At 33.7% G+C, this 17,697-nt stretch overlaps 1 protein-coding gene across 26 annotated transcripts in view; it reads left to right on the top strand.

The window, feature by feature from the left end:
- The window catches only part of FRYL (FRY like transcription coactivator), a 285,578-nt gene that overhangs the window by 133,858 nt on the left and 134,023 nt on the right, over positions 1-17,697 (top strand). For all 26 annotated transcript variants that reach the window (XR_004182756.1, XM_031664438.1, XM_031664443.1 and 23 more), the window contains 3 exons: positions 2,994-3,193; positions 14,402-14,455; positions 16,834-16,973. Coding sequence is in view for 25 of the 26 variants with exons in the window: in XM_031664421.1 (XP_031520281.1) it covers positions 2,994-3,193; positions 14,402-14,455; positions 16,834-16,973 (394 nt within the window). In the remaining variant the exon portion in view is untranslated. The remainder of the gene's footprint in view (positions 1-2,993; positions 3,194-14,401; positions 14,456-16,833; positions 16,974-17,697) is intronic.

Here is a 17,697-nt window from a genome sequence, read left to right as displayed (position 1 = left end):
GATATGGGTGTTTTGCTAGTTGATTTCATCGCAGCTTTGTGTGTAGAAACAAAAGTGATTAACTGTGTGTTTATTATATGCTCACATATTTTTTCCTGCTGTCTAATTTTACTTTGGTTTTATATACATAATCTTAGGATCTTTACTCACCTAATACTGTATTTTGAACACTTTCCTGTGCCATTTGGTATTTTTTGATAATGTAATTTCAAAGATCTGTTTAGCATTCTGTTTATATTAGATTATAAAAATAATTTATTTTGAATAAAATAAAATTTGAAATTTAGTTTGAAATTTCAATCAGTAGATTCATTCATTATTACTTTTTTATATTAATGATTTCAACAAGCATTTATTAAACATCTACGAAGAAATAAAATTTAAATAAATCATTTAATCAAAAACATTTGTTTTTTCCGTAAAAATTTGAGTTATCAAATGAAATATTTTTATCTTGACAGATAACTTGTAAGTAAAGGTTTGCCTAAAATTTTTGGCTTTATTGGCAAATTTTTTAATGTATGCAATTATGATACCTAGGAATATTTGGTTATGCTTTATTTTTAAGAAAGTAACAGTAAAGGCAAGTTACTTGTGAACTCATTTTAAGTAAAGTTTTTTTCTTTGTAGGAAAAATGTTTAAAGGCTAAAGTGTCATTTTAAAAGTTTTTACTTCATTAAAATTTAGAATTGAAGTACTAGGTTAGTTACAAGGTCCTTGTTTAGTTACATTTACTGTAAAGTTAAAGCTAGAGAAACTTTGTAACTGTTAAAACCTTATGAATCTTAATTAAAGGAAAAGATATAGTTTGTATCCACTACCTTAAATTATAGTACTCTTAATGATCCAAAATAATTTTTTAAAAATTTGAGAGCTCTTCTTTTTTTCCACAATGACATTTGTTAACAGATTCCCTCTTTGATAATACACAATGTTGGATCATGAAACAGAGTAAACAAACAGGTCATTGTTTAAAATAATGTACACTGTGTTCAGAGGACTATCAGTTTTTGTTTTGAGTTGTTTTATTATATAATTTTAGTTCTAGAATACAGTACATAATGTATTTTAACTTGATATGATACAAAGATACTTATTTTAGATATAATATTACCAGTTTGTGATATTCTTTAGATTACTTTTACAGATTTGTGTGTTTTGACCTATGTGGTAGACTAGGTTTTTTTTAATTTGACAGAAAAAGTTTTTAATAAGTTTTGAATTTATGTATTTAGAACAAATTTATTATCCTATAGTTATATACACATAGACGCAAACACAGGAAGTCAGTATTTAAGTAATTGTGTTCTGCTTCCTCTTTAAAGGAAGGGGTTCAAGGGCAGTCTCTGGAGTTCAGGTTGAGGTGGAGAAGCACAGACTTGCAGATTCTCCATGAATATTCTAAGCTGAAAAAGGCAACATAAGCTGAAGTTAGAGGATATGGGATCAACATATCAACATATGGGATCGATATGGAGGTGACTGGAAAACTTGTATATAGGAAGTCAAGTAGGCTGCCCAGGCAGTCAGAAGAACAGAGTAGGTGAAGCCACACAGCATGCAGTGGTGTGTCTTCTTTTGGGGCCAAGCCTGATGCAGCTTACTATTTGCCAGCACCGTGTCATCTCCATCTGAGTAAATGGCACCACTATCCTTTGAGTGATTCAAGTAAAAATGCTGTGAGTCATCGTTAGTTCCCTTCTCTCACTTCACTGATTAACCCACTAATATATGACAAGTCTTAAATACTTTTCTTTGTTTCCTGTGCTGTTGCCATCCTCTTAGTCCAAGCTGCGATTATCTCACCTGGATTTCTGTAATGGCTTCCCTGGGTCTACGTTTTTCCTCTTTCAATCCATTCTCCAGAGGTGCCAGAGAGATTTTTATAAAGAGAAAGCCAGATCCTATCCCTCTCCATATTAATGCTTTCCACTGAATTTTAATTGCATTTGGAATAAAATCTAATTTTCTTACAAAGTTCTTAATTGTTTTCTGTGACTTGCTCCCTGACTACTGATTCTGACCTTATCGCATATCCCCTTCCACCTCTGCTGCTTCCCTTGAGCGCCAGCCATACTGGTCTTTCTGTTTTTTAACCAGGCACATTTAGTCTTGTGTTTTCTGTTCCTGGTGCTTTGTCTTGCTCCCTCATTTTAAAAATCATTTAGGGCCGGGCGCGGTGGCTCAAGCCTATAATCCCAGCACTTTGGGAGGCCGAGACGGGCAGATCACAAGGTCAGGAGATTGAGACCATCCTGGCTAACACGGTGAAACCCCGTCTCTACTAAAAAATACAAAAAACTAGCCAGGCGAGGTGGCGAGCGCCTGTAGTCCCAGCTACTCGGGAGGCTGAGGCAGGAGAATGGCGGGAACCCGGGAGGCGGAGCTTGCAGTGAGCTGAGATCCGGCCACTGCACTCCAGCCTGGGCGACAGAGCGAGACTCCGTCTCAAAAAAAAAAAAAAAAGGAAGAAAGAAAAATCATTTAGGCCTGAGTTTAAATGTAGCTTCTGCAGTGAGGTCTTCACTGAGCATATTTTCCAAAGTAGTGTTGTTTTTCAGTTCCCCAGTCCCATTCCTGTTTCATTTATTCACATCTGTTTTACTTCCTTTATTGCATTTGACTCTCTGATTAGAATCCATTCATTCATTCAGTAAATACTGTGCACCTAATCTATGTTAGGCATTGTTCTAGATACTTGGGATTTACCGTGAACAACAACAACAAAAACAAAAAGAGAACCCCTGTTCTTACTTTCACATTAGTAGGATGGAGAGAGAAACAGTACATAATATACATGATATGTAATTAAATTATAAATATGTTAGTGTGTTAGAAAGTGACAAGTGAAATAGACAAAATGGACTATGGTAGAGGAGACTGGGAGAACTGGTTGAGGGTTAGAGGCAGCTTACAAAGGAAATAGGGTAGCTATGGTAGGCCTCTTAAGCTGATTATTAAAGTGGAGTTCTTTTGTTTCTTTTACTTTTAGCTTCAGCACCAGTCAGCAAAGTGAATAAGTACTGTGCTTCTTCCAACTTTCATTCCACTTGGGGAGAAAAGAACATCATCATGTCAAACATTACGATTGACCCAGATGTCAAACCTGGGGAATATGTCATCAAGAGCCTTTTCGCAGAATTTGCTGTTCAAGCTGAAAAGAAAATTGAAGTTGTAATGGCTGAACCCTTGGTGAGTAGAGCTGACCTATAAATCTGAAATATTTTCTTGACTTTTGTATTAGCCACTATAATACAGATTTTTCAAAGGAAATAATATACTTGAAAAAATATTAAGGGATAGTGGTGATATAGAAAGCTGTACCGACTTTAGAATCCACTTTGATAAGTTACTGCAGGTCACAAAAGAACAAAAAGGAACTTCAACAGTGGGAATTGTAGAAACAGATAAAACATAGGAAATAAAGGAAAATTAGGATATACTGTGAGTTAACACTAAGATCACAGCCAAACTTATAATAAAGAAGAGAACATATTTTTACATGTGTATTGTATGAGACATACTTGGAGAATGTGAGAAGCTCTATTTGATTAGAGCCTATGATGAGGAGGAGGGAAGAGAAAGACTGTAAACAAATATGAGTCAGTTTCTGAAGAGTTGTGAATGCTATTGTGATGGATTATATGGTGGTTGAACAATAGAGGGAGAAAACATTGAGAGCAGAGACTATTTAGCTATTGTACATAGTTCAGGCTGGAATGAAAGGGATCTTGAACTATGGTATTAAAAGTAGAAAAGGTTACAGAAGAAAGTAAGAGAATTAACAGAAGTAAAAATTAATAGGACTTGACAAGTAAATAGGGGGCATTTTGAGTGAAAGTTAAGGGTTAAAGATGTTCTGGAGTGTTAGTAAAGTTGATAATATATTTACTTTGGTAAAGTACACAGGAATATCTTTGGGTACAAAAGGTGGATAAAATAATTTTTCGTTTGTGTACCTTAAACTTGAGATACTGGTAATCTCACCACATGGAATTAGTTGCTTGATTGGTAGTTGGAAGTTCTTTTTGAGAACTCAAGAGATGGTAACTAGAACTACAGATTTTGGTATCATCTATATGAGGGTGTAAATTGAAGCCACAAGAGCAGACGATGATTTCAAGGGAAAGAAAATATAGAATTATTATTGCCAATAATGTAGAGCAGCAGAGTACAATGAACATTGAGAGAAGTGGTTATTGGATTTGGAAATAAGCAGAAATAAAACAGAACAGTTTTACCTTCTTGATATAACTACAGGAAGTAACTTTAACTCTCTGCCACCTTATAGAGGCGACAGTTTAGGTTACTCTTTGGGCTAGAAGGAAGTGAGTATGTGATGTACTAAGAACACAGTGTAGGTTCGATGTAGGATGATGGTAATTAAGAGGAAGGTGAAGGATGTAACAGCTGAAACTCACTCCTTACACAACTGAATTAGGGATAGCTATTCACCACCAATTTGAGATTCAGAGGGTTTGTTACGGCTGACTAAGGAGTTAGGCACAATAATATATTGGCTTTAGAACCTGTATACTTGCTCAGCCTGTTACAGTTCCTTAAAAGGATGAGAGAGGGAAACAACAGAAGGGAGGATAGGGCAGGAAGAAAGTTGAAGGTGGTATTGTCAGTGCTCTTATTTTCTTAGTGAAGTAGCCTTGAAATTGCTGTGAAGGTGAGTTTCTTCCCAGTGATTAAGTAGAGAAAACTACTCTGAGGAAAGCGTCTATGAAATAATGTGTTCTGGTATCTAATACATTATAATAGCCAAATGTATATTTCAAAATTGTGCAGATATTTATATTCAATTTAAATCATCCCATGATTGCTTTCCACGTAAGAAATTATTTTTGTACTAATGTATATATATTTGTGTATATTGTATAATGTATATATAGTATATATATAGACAGCATATACATTATTAATATAAAGTTCTGTTTTAGAAGTAAGGATTGCAAAAGCCTATAGCATGAGTTCATGATTATAAGATTTGATTATAAATATGCTTAAGCTACAGAGTGTTAGTTTTCTTTTTCAGTGGTCTCTGAATTACAAGATAAATTACTACACTAGTAATTTAAACAGCATACAGTAAGAAAGGGAACAACTTTAAAAAACTCTAAGAATTTATTATGGAAAATGTCAAACATATATAAAACTATTATGATATAATGAACACTTGGGACCCATCACCTGTCCTCAGCAATTTTCAGGCCACACAGCACATTTTAAAAACACTTTCTTTTATAAAATATTTTATAGTAGTATCATGTGATACAGTCCTACCAGTTCTCAAATTTTATATATATAAAATATTTATATAAATATATAAAAATATATTTATTTATAATATGTATTGTATTATATTTATATAATATATTATTTGTAAATATATAAATATATATAACATATTATATTTAAATATATTTAAATATATATAAATATACATAATATATTTAAATATATATATACACACATAATATATTTAAATATATATATATATATATATATATATTTTTTTTTTTTTTGGAGAGACAGGGTCTTGCTGTGTCTCCCAGGCTGGAGTTCAGTGGCGCAATGTTGGCTTACTGCAACCTTTGCCTCCCAGGCTCCAGCAGTCCTCCCATCCCAGTCTCCTGAGTTGCTGGGACTACAGGCATGTGCCACCACACCTGGCTAATTTTTGTGTTTTTGTAGAGATGAGATCTCACCCAAGCTGGTCTCAAACTCCTGGGCTCAAGTGATTCATCTGCCTTGGTCTCCCAAAGTCCTGGGATTATAGACCCACCACTTCTGGCCATATTATATATTCTCATTCCAAACTTCCCATATATTCCCTCTAACTTAGTCATCCTCCCCTAAGCTAAATGAATATGTATTTTACTGTAATAATTTGTACATACTTATAGATTATGATGATATCATGTTATGGTTAATTGCTTACATGTTTATCTTCTCTGATGTGTGTTACTTGATACCAGAAACCAGGTCTCTCTTATCTCTGTATCTGCAGCACTGCTTGTGGTGGTGGGTACTCAGTAGAGGGTTTTTGTTAAATATTTGTATTTTAATGAATGTATCCTTAAGAAGCATTGCTGTGGTGTGTGCCTTTTGTTTTTCTAATAATAATAATAATGTCTTTATTCTAGCCAGAGCTTCCAATAGTTCTTTCAGAATAGCCTGATGCTATTCATTTATTTTATTAGCTAATTCATTTATTTAATAGGTAATTTTAGAGACATCTGTTATGTAATCTGAGATTATAAAATTATGATTAATAGTGGTGAGGATTTAATCAGAACATAGATGTTTCTACTCTGCCATCACAAATAGAAGACATTGCTGCTCACTCTTCCTGACACAGCAGGAAAACCCCCAAATCACTATCATATTTTACAGATTTTACCCCTTACACTCGTATATACCAAGATAATTTCTTCTTATCTAGAGCAGAGTGCCAGCTTTGTTTTTATTTATGTCCAGGTCTGGGTAAATTGGGAATCCATAGCTTCAAGATTAGATAATGAAAAACATTTAATCTAATATTGTCACAATGTTTACAATATAGCTTCAAATGCTTTTATTGGAATTTCATTTATTTTGAAATTTATTCTGTACCCTTTTAGGTAATAAACAACCATCTAAGATGATTCTCTGGGTTCTCGAATGAAAGTCTTACACAGTCACTTTATAGAAAATAGCATCCAGGGCTTGTCAGATACAAGGAGGCTGGCCTTGCTCATGGTCACTCAGATAGTAGGTTTCAAAAAAAGCACAAATGTGAATGGCTTTTGCTGAAAGAATTTAATCTACCACTAAAATGAGAGAATTGGCTTTTTCATTCTCATATTAGAAACCATAATAAAAGGAGATTAAGGAAGCCAAAAGACTCAAAGATTAGCTGATTTGGATTTTTAGTCACAATTTCATTTTCATTTTAGAAGGAATATTCAAGAAGGGCAATCATTGATTGAAATGGCAACTTGCAGGCTATGCAGTCCAGTATCTTAGGTCCTTTCTTCCTAAAGGAGATGGATCAGTCCATGGTAATAACCTAGGCATATCCAAGTTTATCTATTAATCTTTTAGATTGCTGTGGGCTAGAAAAGGAAATAGAAGAAAAGTCATTTACCCATCTTCTTCTGATTTAGACCTTATGTTTTGATTTAGGCCCAGCATTTTAAAAACTCTTAAAATTTTCACTATTTTTTAAGAGTGTATATATATGTGTGTATTTTATATATATATAATATATGTGTATATATGTATATGTGTGTGTGTATATGTGTGTGTGTGTGTATATATATGTATTTTAAAGGGTTTCTTCTCCCTGTATGGTCAGTTTCCTCCAAACTGCATTTTTCTGCTGGTTTTACCTTCTCCTCACATGTTTATTTTAACTTGTTATATTTTTAAGAATGAAGCACAGTTGATTGGAAGTCCAGTGTACACAGAAGAGCCTTTTTGACTTATGATCTTCTGTGTATTACTATCAATGGACCATCAGTGTCAGATCTTTTTTGGGGGACTTGTCAGAGTCCCCAAATAAGGTACCTGCAGTACTCTGAATGGGAGAGTTTAGGCTTTAGCTGCAAGCATTCTGGGGAACTAGACTCAGAAGATAACTGGGGTTTTTGATACTTGGTATATATATTCTTGCTTAACCTCCCTGTCTTCAGTGTGGTACCTCTTCAACCATTGTATGCCCCAGTCAGTATCATTGTATTTTGTCCTTTCCTAAGAAAGGCAATTCCTCTGAAGGTAAGGTGAAAGGGAGGGTCTAAATCTTTCCTCAACAACCTTTTTAAAACAATCTTTCAACCAGTCCTCTTATTTTTATCCTCACCTTTAGCCATACTTTCAGAGTACCCAAGTTCTCCAATTCCTGAGCCTTCTGGGTAGTTCTAAAGCATCAATTGGGTTATCTTTCCTTTGCTCTCTGTGGGGCAAGCTCACTCACTCTCTGGTTGTGCCTCAAGTGTCATCTTCTCTATGATCATGTTATCTGAAATTTCAGTCCCCATTTCTACTTCCTATCCTAAATCTGTCTAACATAACATACACTACTTTTACTCTCTAATTAGACTGTCAGCTCTATAAGAGCGTGAGTTATTTTCCATTTTGTTTGTGGCTATATCTCCAGAACCTAGAACAGTGTCTGGCATACTGTGAACCCAGTAAATAATTTGGATGAATGAGTGAATGACTGACTGAATGAACAGACTGCCGACTTTCCCCTTTGCTTACTCAGGAGTCACCGTTGTTTTGTGAGATAATTAGTTATGATCTTCTCTGCTTTTCACCTCCTCTCCCATCCTTTTTGTTCTTTTGTTTTAGCCCTTATAAAAATTATTTCACTGTTCTGTTTTAGGATAGAAGGTTGGCTATAAAAGTGTTCAACCTGCCATCTCCAATTACAGATTACTGAAATATTTCAGTGTCATTGTTATGGTTTCAAAATTTTTCCAAAAATTATCTTGCTTTCTCTGGAAGCTACATATTGCTGTTGGTATCCTACATATGCACTACATGTAGAATTAAATTATAAAATACAAGATTGTGAGCCTTGGAATCATTATTATAATGTATAATATTATACATTATAATACTGTATAATGTAAAGTATTATAATATTTTATAACTATAATATAATATATAATACTTTTATTATTATGAAAATACTATAAAAAGTAGAAATAGTTTTAAAGGTTATATGATGAAAACATCTAATCACTGTCAACAGTTTTTCGTCTACCAGTTTTTCATGTCTATTACTTATCCATCTCTGTAGCACCTGCCACCTTTAAAAACTTTTTATTCTTTACATTTAAAAATTTTTAGTCTTAAAAATAATTGACATATAATAATTGCAGATCTCATGGGAGTACATAGGGATGTGGTAATACGTATGGTGATCAGACCAGGCTAATTAGCATATCCATATCTCAAGTGTTTATCGTTTTGTTTGTTTTGGGACATTCAATATCCTCCTCCTCCTACCATAGCTATTTGAAACTATATAGTGTATTATTGTTACTATAGTCATCCTGCAGTGGTAGAGAACACTAGAAATTATTCCCCCCACTCTAGTCGTAATTTTGTATTCTTTAACAAATCTCTGTGCCTGTCTTTTCCCTACCCCTCCCAACCTCTCGTATTCTTTGTTCTATTTTTTTTTTACTTATATGAAATCACCTTTAAACACACACACACACACACACACGCGTGCAAATGAAGGGGAGATATATATAAAATACACATTTTTTCTATACCCAGATATTTTTAACAATGTAAATTGGAGATTATTATATATCAGCCAATATAAATTAATCTCATTCTTTCTGACAGTCGAATATTATGTATATAGTTTTAAATCAGTCTCTATTGATAGGCAATTTTGGTTTGAGGCTGCTTTAAAGAAATGCTATAGGACATATTGCTGTATACACATCTTTGCATTCATTTATGTTAGTGTAGAGAATAATTTTACTTTTTAGTTGTTTTTGATGAGTTACATAGACAATAAACGTTTTTTAATAGTTTGTCTTTTAAAAATACTAACATATTGAGGCCGGGCATGGTGACTCACACCTGTAACCCTAGCACTTTGGGAGGCTGAGATGCGTGGATTACCTGAGGTCAGGAGTTCGAGACCAGCCTGGCCAACATGGTGAAACCCCATCTCTACTAAAAATACAAAAATTAGCTGGACGTGGTAGTGGGCACCTGTAATCCCAGGTACTGGGGAGGTGAGGCAGAAGAATCACTTAAACCCAGGAGGCAGAGGTTGCAGTAAGCCGAGATCGTGCCATTGCACTCCAATCTAAGTGACAGTTTTTTTATTAAAAAAAAAAAACTTACATATTGAAAGACAGTACATCTACTTGAGCAAGCATTAGGGCATCCTCAACTACACTATAATGAACCTAAGAAGTTAATACGAAGTCTTTGATTAGTAATTTATATTTAGTGTAGTATATTTCTTCATGTTTTCTGTTTGTTTTTAATTGATGATAACGTATCCTTTTGCATTCAAAAATCATTTCTGAGTTCTTATGGAAAAAACAGCCCACCCCCATTTTCTGCTTCAGGAAAAGCTCTGTGAGGATGTCACATCTTCAGAAATCTTTCAGGAAGTATGGATTTGTTATGAAACAAATAAATGTTAAATATAAGGCAACAGTGTATTTCTGAAAAGTTTATCAGTCTCTCTTACTCTTCTAGTTGGCTATAACTGTGTTGAATAAATATGCTACATGAGTAATAAACTAATTGAATCAGCAGTCCTCACAATATTAAAGCTCTTTAGACTTAATATTTATAGTGAAAAAAGGGGATCAAATAAATCAAATAAGTTAGAAAGAAACTGCTTGCTGTATTCCCTACCCCCAATCTTAGATACATAGTTCACATTAGAACAGTAAAATCCCTTTTTAAAAAAGCTCAGATTTTTCAGTATAGTCACTTTTAGAAACAGTGTTCTACAGGACTTATTATGGGACATACTCACTGTTTTACTGAAGTGTTAGAGCTAGTTAATTGAACATATATTAGTTTATTGTACAGAATCCTTATGTTGCATGTGAATGGTGTGCAGTTTGATTTTAGAGATAAATGTCTTGTCCTACAATATAGCTGACCAAATGTGCTTGACCTGAGAAGCCCAAGTGCTAAAGATGTTCTCCAAATCTCACCTTATTAAGAAAGTAGCGGTAATGTGGCTTCAGGTGTAATCAAACATTATTCTCTTAAGTTAGATTGGGAATTTTTGTTTCAATGGTAAATACATTTGTGATTTTGTTTTCATAAAGATTAATCATACATGAGAGAAAAAATGGGGACTATTGGATAGAGAAGCTTCATAAATCTCTTATATATTTATTTCAGAGAATGACTTTTTCTGTGATATGTATTTAATATAAATTTCAATTAAAATACATGATATAGACAGTTTAGAAAATCATCCTGAAAATCTCGACAGAAAAACCAACTATCATGTATTTATAAACATAATCACAAACATCTCTTGTGAATATATATATAGTAACCCTATGTGGGGCAGCCAGCGAGGCAAGCAGGTAGAAAGACTGACAAAAAGAATCACATCATACATGCTATTTTAAGTTAAACTAATTATAATGGTTTAATTAATTTGATTAATTATGTTTATCAATTAGCTGATATAATTTAGTTATAATTGTTAATTTTGTTTAAATTAACAGAACATAAAACTAAAATGAAAATGATTTAATTTTTACATTCAGATAATGTTTTTGTTACAGAGTGAATAGTTCTTAAGATATCTTTAAAGTTAAATATAAACATAAGCATACATTTACACATGTATACATAAAACACACACACACATAGAGAGAGAGGTTTATTGACAAACAGATTTGACAATGAGGAAATTAAACCACCTCACTTCTCCATACTTCCTGGTTTTTGTTGAGGTATATTGTTATTTTAATGTTTTAAAACACTTTTATTCTGTAACCATAATTTTCGTGGCTATATTGTATTCTATAATTAAATGGATTTGCTGGATACCACCAAGTACCAGCAGCAACCCTCGAGTTTAAGGATGAGAACAAGTCATCTGTGTTCTTTGTAGAAAACTCAGAAAATGAAAATGAAGTTAATAATGGTGTAATGAAAAATGACTTATAATTGTGCTTTACATATTAATGTATGATATATATATTCCTAGAGTTTTAAATTTATATGTATTAACTGCCATAGATACATACTTTCTTTCCTTTTATCTGTTATTCTCCAATTTATATATTGAGAACATTCTGGTCAATCTACAAATTTATGTCTATCTGTTACTTAACTGACTACACAATATTCTAATACAATTGTCCCTTGGTGTCCATGGGGGATTGTGCCAAGACCTCCCTTGGATACCAAAATTCATGAATGCTCAAGTCCCTTATATAACATGGCATGATATTTGCATATAACCTATGCACATCCTCCCATATACTTTAAATCATCTCTGGATTGCTTATAAGATATCATGCAATGTAAATGCTATAGAAATAGTTGTTATACCATATTGTTTAGGGAATAATGACACAAGTCTGTACATGTTCAGTACAGATGCAATTTTATTTTATTTTTTACTGCTTTTAATCCAAGGTTGGTTGAATCCATGGATGCATAACTCAAGGATATGGAAGGCCAACTGCTTAAGAATATGCCATGACTTATTGACCCAAAGTTTTATTGTTGTACATTGACGTTGCTTCTCATTTTTTCCGTTGATAGTGAATGTCCTTCTATACACTTTTTTGCAAATGTGTGTACATTTTTTCCCTGGGACATGTTCTTTTCTTGAGTCAAAGAGGAGATTAAATTAGAAATTATGTTTGTATTGTTTAGGGTTCTCCAGAGAAGTGGAACCAATAGGGTGTGTGTTTGTATGTATGTAGAAAGAGAGATTGATTTATTATAGATTACAAGGAATTGGCTCATATGATTTCAGAGGCTCAGAAGTCCCAAAATCTGCAGTCAACAAGCAGGGGACCCAAGAGAAACAATGGTGGAGTTCCAGTCTGAATTTGAAGGCTTGAGAACCAGGAGAGCCCATGATATAACTTCTGTCTGAAAGCCAGCACACTCAAAACCCAAGAAGAACTGACGTTTCACTTTGAGTCTGTAGGCAGAGAAAGACGGATGTCCTAGCTCAAGTCAGTCATGCAGGAGGAATTCCCTCTTACTCATGGGAAGGTCACCCCTTTTGTTCTGTTCAGGCCTTCAGCTGACTGGATGAAACCTACCCACATAGGGGAAGGCAATCTGCTTTACTCAGTCTCCTGATTCGCATTTTAATCTCATCCACAGATACTCTCACAAACACATCCAGAATAATGTTTAATCAAATATCTGGGAACCCCATGGTCCGGTCAAGTTGATATGTAAAATTAGCATTACAGTATCCAGTATCCATCTTAACTTTTATTAGTCCAAGATTTTCTTTACTCCCACTTTCTCTCAACCCATTGCAAGATAGCATCATAGTCCATTTCTTCAGTCTCCTGTTTTCTACTGGGTGGAAGCCTCTTTATGTACCAATGGTGATTTTTCTATACTAATTTTAGACAGTGATGTAGACTAACCCCTTTTGGGCATTTCCTCATACAAGCAAGAATGAGTACATATGCAGATGAGAGAGGGTAGAGAGACTTTAGTATCTGTTATGCCCCCTAGACTCAGTGGTTGAAGGATAGAGGGTCTTGCTTTCCACAGTGAGTCCCACCAAGTCTTCTGTGTTTTGTAGATGTTACTTGCCCATAGAAGGAACTTAATATTTGTTTGTTCAGTAAAAAAATCAACAGATGCAAAGTTAAAAAAAATTCTGGTATGTGATAGGAGAGATTGTTCTGTGCTGAAGCAAGATATGCCACTAAATCAGAAACTTCTCCTGGTGTCAGTTAAATTAATAGGAAGCAGTCATACTGGAAGGTTACCTCATGAAAGTATTGTACTGGCAATATACTATTTATTTTTAATGAAATACTCTTTCTTCTTGGCTTCTGTAAGTTTGTGCAGTAACAACTTTTCATCCTCAGACCCCAACTTTTATCTCTTTTTCTAACTATCAAGTTTCTCTCTCCACTGGTAAAGACGTGATTCTTTTATATATACACACAAAATATATTTTTACATACACATATAAGAGGTATTTTATATTACTAGCCAATGTTAGCGAATGTGTATATACAATATATTATACCCAAAGTATTTCTTTGTTTTTTTTTTAACTTGTATTTCTCTAATGAGTGAGGTTAAGTATTGAACAGATATTTAAAAGCTATAAGCTTTTAAACAGAACGGGCATATTGCTGATTCCAGTATTTGACAACCACCTTGTTTTTTCAGATAAGAAGACTGAAGCACAGAGACCATAAGGCATCAGCCTATGGTCATTCACTTGGTGATTGTCAAGCCAAAGGTCACACCAAGGCCCTCTGGCTAGTGATAACCTTTGTACTAGACTGCTTTTCTGTAAACTCTTGAATGAATGAAAGAAAGAACACATCCTGTTGACTTTTGAACTTGAATCTAAACAAAACCTATGTTGAACTTTAAGTTTGTAGTCTAAGAACTTTCAAACTTAAACTTGTTACAAAAGGAGATCATGAGCACAACCACTTTCTTTGGTATGGAGAGTATCACAGTGAGAGCCTTGCCTCTGGAGCTACACTTAAATTAGCCATGTGACCTTGGGCAAAGAGGAGGCTTATCTTTCTTTAAAACAATTTAATAACAAGAGTGAAAACAAAGGCAAAACCAAACTCACAAATCGAAACTGTTTATTATATAGAAGATTTCTAATATTTTATATTTGTGCTTTATTTTAATTTTTAATTTTTTTTTTTTTAATTGTAGGAGAAGCTATTGTCCAGATCTCTTCAGAGGGGTGAAGATCTTCAGTTTGATCAGGTATGCCAATTTTGGGAGAATTTTTTTTCCCCCTGGAAATAGTGTTCATCCTAATAGTCTGACCCAAATATATTCAATATTAAGGAATTCCTTAATTTTGTTTCGTGATGCTATATATCCTTGTATGCTTAATTCATTCTAGAATTGATAGTTTTTAAAAATAAGTAGTAAAATGAACTGTGATTAGTTTCACTTCATTTAGCTTTTTACAACTTTGCATCATTAATCTCTTTAATGTGCCCTTTCATATTTTTCGTTTTCAGTTACATCCCTCAGTCTTTCCTTCTACATCAATTGCCACACTTTTTACATAATAATATTTTACCTTTTAACATTTATTTATTTGTCTGTTTTGACTCTCAATCTGCATGTAGAATGCCAGTGTCTAACAACTCTTGTGCTGATCTTCTAATGTTAATTCTTCCTCTTGCTTGGATTAAATGTTGGATCAGTTTTGTTATAAGTATTTTAATATATGGTTGTTGTTTTTAAAAACCAGTAACTTAAATTAGCTTTCTTTACTGTATAGTATTCCTGGGACACTGACCCAAAATTTTATATCTCAGAAATAGAGTTTAATGTTCATATTAGGCTAATTGACTAAATAAAGAAGAGTGGTTAGAATTACTTGGTGGAGACTTACCAAAATACTGTGTTCCAGGATCCCACTCCAGTTCTGCTGAAGCAGAATCACTGAGGGTGGTGCTGTAGTCCCCTGTATGTATAACAGCTTCCTTAGTGATTCTGATATATACACTTAGTAAATAGCCACTGGTCTAAGAAGAAACCATAAATAGGGCAGTAAGACCTCTGTTACAATAAGACTATAATAAGATCACCTTATACAGTGCTTTTCAAGTCTCATGCCACTACAAAAGTTATTTAGATTACTCACATCTTGAATCCATGTACTAATCAATCCATAATCAGGATTTGAAATCTGATTAAACAACATTTTAAGTACAATTTTCATTTTTATTGTAAATGATTAATAAACTATAAATGATTGTGCCTCATAGCTTGATTTTTTTTGGAAGGGTGCTCACAGTAAAAAGTTCTGTGTGGTATAAACTGTTTTGTGTATGTTTACGATAGTTGATGGGTTTTATTGTTCCTTCTTTAGATATTACAAGGGATTTCCTCTGAGTGATAGTGTTCATTGTTAATAAAATAATAGATTTTTTTGAAAGTATGGTTAAATAAAATTAGAGCCTTGTTTTTACCTTAGTTTTCTAATTAGAAACTATTTACCTGTCAAATTATGATAATTTACAATAAAAGGATGATTAAAGGAGAGTATAAGTACTGAAAATAAGAACAGCCAGCAGAATCAGATAAACTGTTTCATTCTTTTCTGTTTTTTTTCTGGATGAAGTTTTATGCAGAATATGAAATAACAGGAAAATTAAATGTTCAATTTACAGAGGTATCAATTTATCTTCTTCATTAACTAACTCCTGCTCTAGTCATGGATCTAAAAGAGACCTTGAATATCCTACAACCCATACTTTTTAAAATAAGTTAACAGAATGAAGCATATTTAATTGTATACTGATTTCAGAATATTAATTTTATGAGAAATGGGTTGAATTACATGCAGAAATTTTTGTGAAGAGAGAAAAATTTTCTTGGGATCCTCAAGATGAAGAGTGACCTTAGGGACTGCTGATGGTAGCCTGTCCAGACAAGTTGGATTCATTCATGAAATGAATCTGTGATGTTCACCTAGAATTCAGACTGTTTCAAGGATGCCCCAAATTTAGTAACATTTGTTCATCACAGTACACTTACCATTTATGTTGTACTTTTATGTAGTCTAAGCCTTACACACTTGTTTACATGTTTCTAACATGCTAATTTGCAGGTAGCAGAGTAATTATAATTCTCCTCTTTGTCATAGCATAGTAAATTGGAGCTTTCCCCACAGTTCTTATATAATGTAGTCTTTGTTTGTGTCTTTTCATCCATGTAGTGGATGTAGTACCAACATTTTAGAATCATTTGTTCACATGAACACATAGGAGTTGCCGGGGCAGGAAGTACATGTTATTTGTAATGCTTCCCCCTAAGATATCTGTGTATTTAATCAGGGATGTTACTAATGGGCATGTTTTCACACATGTGAGTGGCATATGGAGGCAGGGAAAAGGTTGAAAGCCATTGAGCTAAACCGTGTGGATTTGGATAAAATTTAATAGTGGGTGAAACTTAGCCAACTTTATTACTTGGCTAAACCCTTGACTGTTGTTTTAATTTTAAAGCACATTTATTGCATTGAGTTACTGTGTTTTTTCATTTCTAAATGATAGCTAATAGAACTAAGAGTGTGGTACATTCAGTGTTACACTTTATTTTCTGGTAATATCTTGTGTTTTCAGTTGATAAGCTCTATGAGCTCAGTAGCAGAGCACTGTCTCCCTTCCTTACTTCGCACCTTGTTTGACTGGTACAGACGCCAAAATGGAACGGAAGATGAATCTTATGAATATAGGCCTCGGTCTAGCACAAAGTCTAAGGGGTAAGTGGTTTATTTTACACTGTTTTGCCTGAAATTAACACACTTCCAATGAAGGGGTGATATTGTTATCAACTGAAGGTTGTTATTGTTTGATTGCTAAGCCAAATGCGTTGATTCCTTTTGTTACAAAGATGGTAGTAAGGGAGAAGGATAGTTCACACATAAACTATAAATCAAGAGAAGGTACCAGTTAAACTAGGTGTAGCCGTACAGTACTCATACTGGGTATCATGCAAAAATTAGTAATACAAAAACCTATTTAGGAGTGCCATTTCAGCAGTTCAGTGAGGAGCTTTTAATAGTCATAAAGTTAAGAAAATATTCAAAGAAGTTCCTGTTCATATGGTTTATGAAGGGAGGCAATTATTATAATACAGGAAGACTGCCAAAACCCTGTGTTATAATAGTACTATGATACTCTTCTTGGAGCTCAATTCCTAGAACTTGTTTTCTCCTACTTCAAATTTCCCAGGATAATCTTGTCATGCATGTAAGAGCCACCTGTGTTCAGGTGATTGTCCATGGTTTAGTGTTGGACTTCAGTAGATGCCACTTGTGATTTTTCAACTTAAATTTGTGAGAAGGATACCTTGTACTGTATTTTCATGTTGAAAAGTTAATACTTTTGTTTCAGTTCTTAACAAAAAAAAATTAGTAATCAAATATGGAACAATGCTAGGTTTTCTAAATGAAATTTAAAATACTTTTCTTCTTCTTACTAATT

The sequence above is a fragment of the Papio anubis genome, chromosome 3 (assembly GCF_008728515.1).
Source record: "Papio anubis isolate 15944 chromosome 3, Panubis1.0, whole genome shotgun sequence".
In the NCBI taxonomy this organism is placed as follows: Eukaryota; Metazoa; Chordata; class Mammalia; order Primates; family Cercopithecidae; genus Papio; species Papio anubis.
This window is presented reverse-complemented; position numbering and strand designations above follow the sequence as displayed.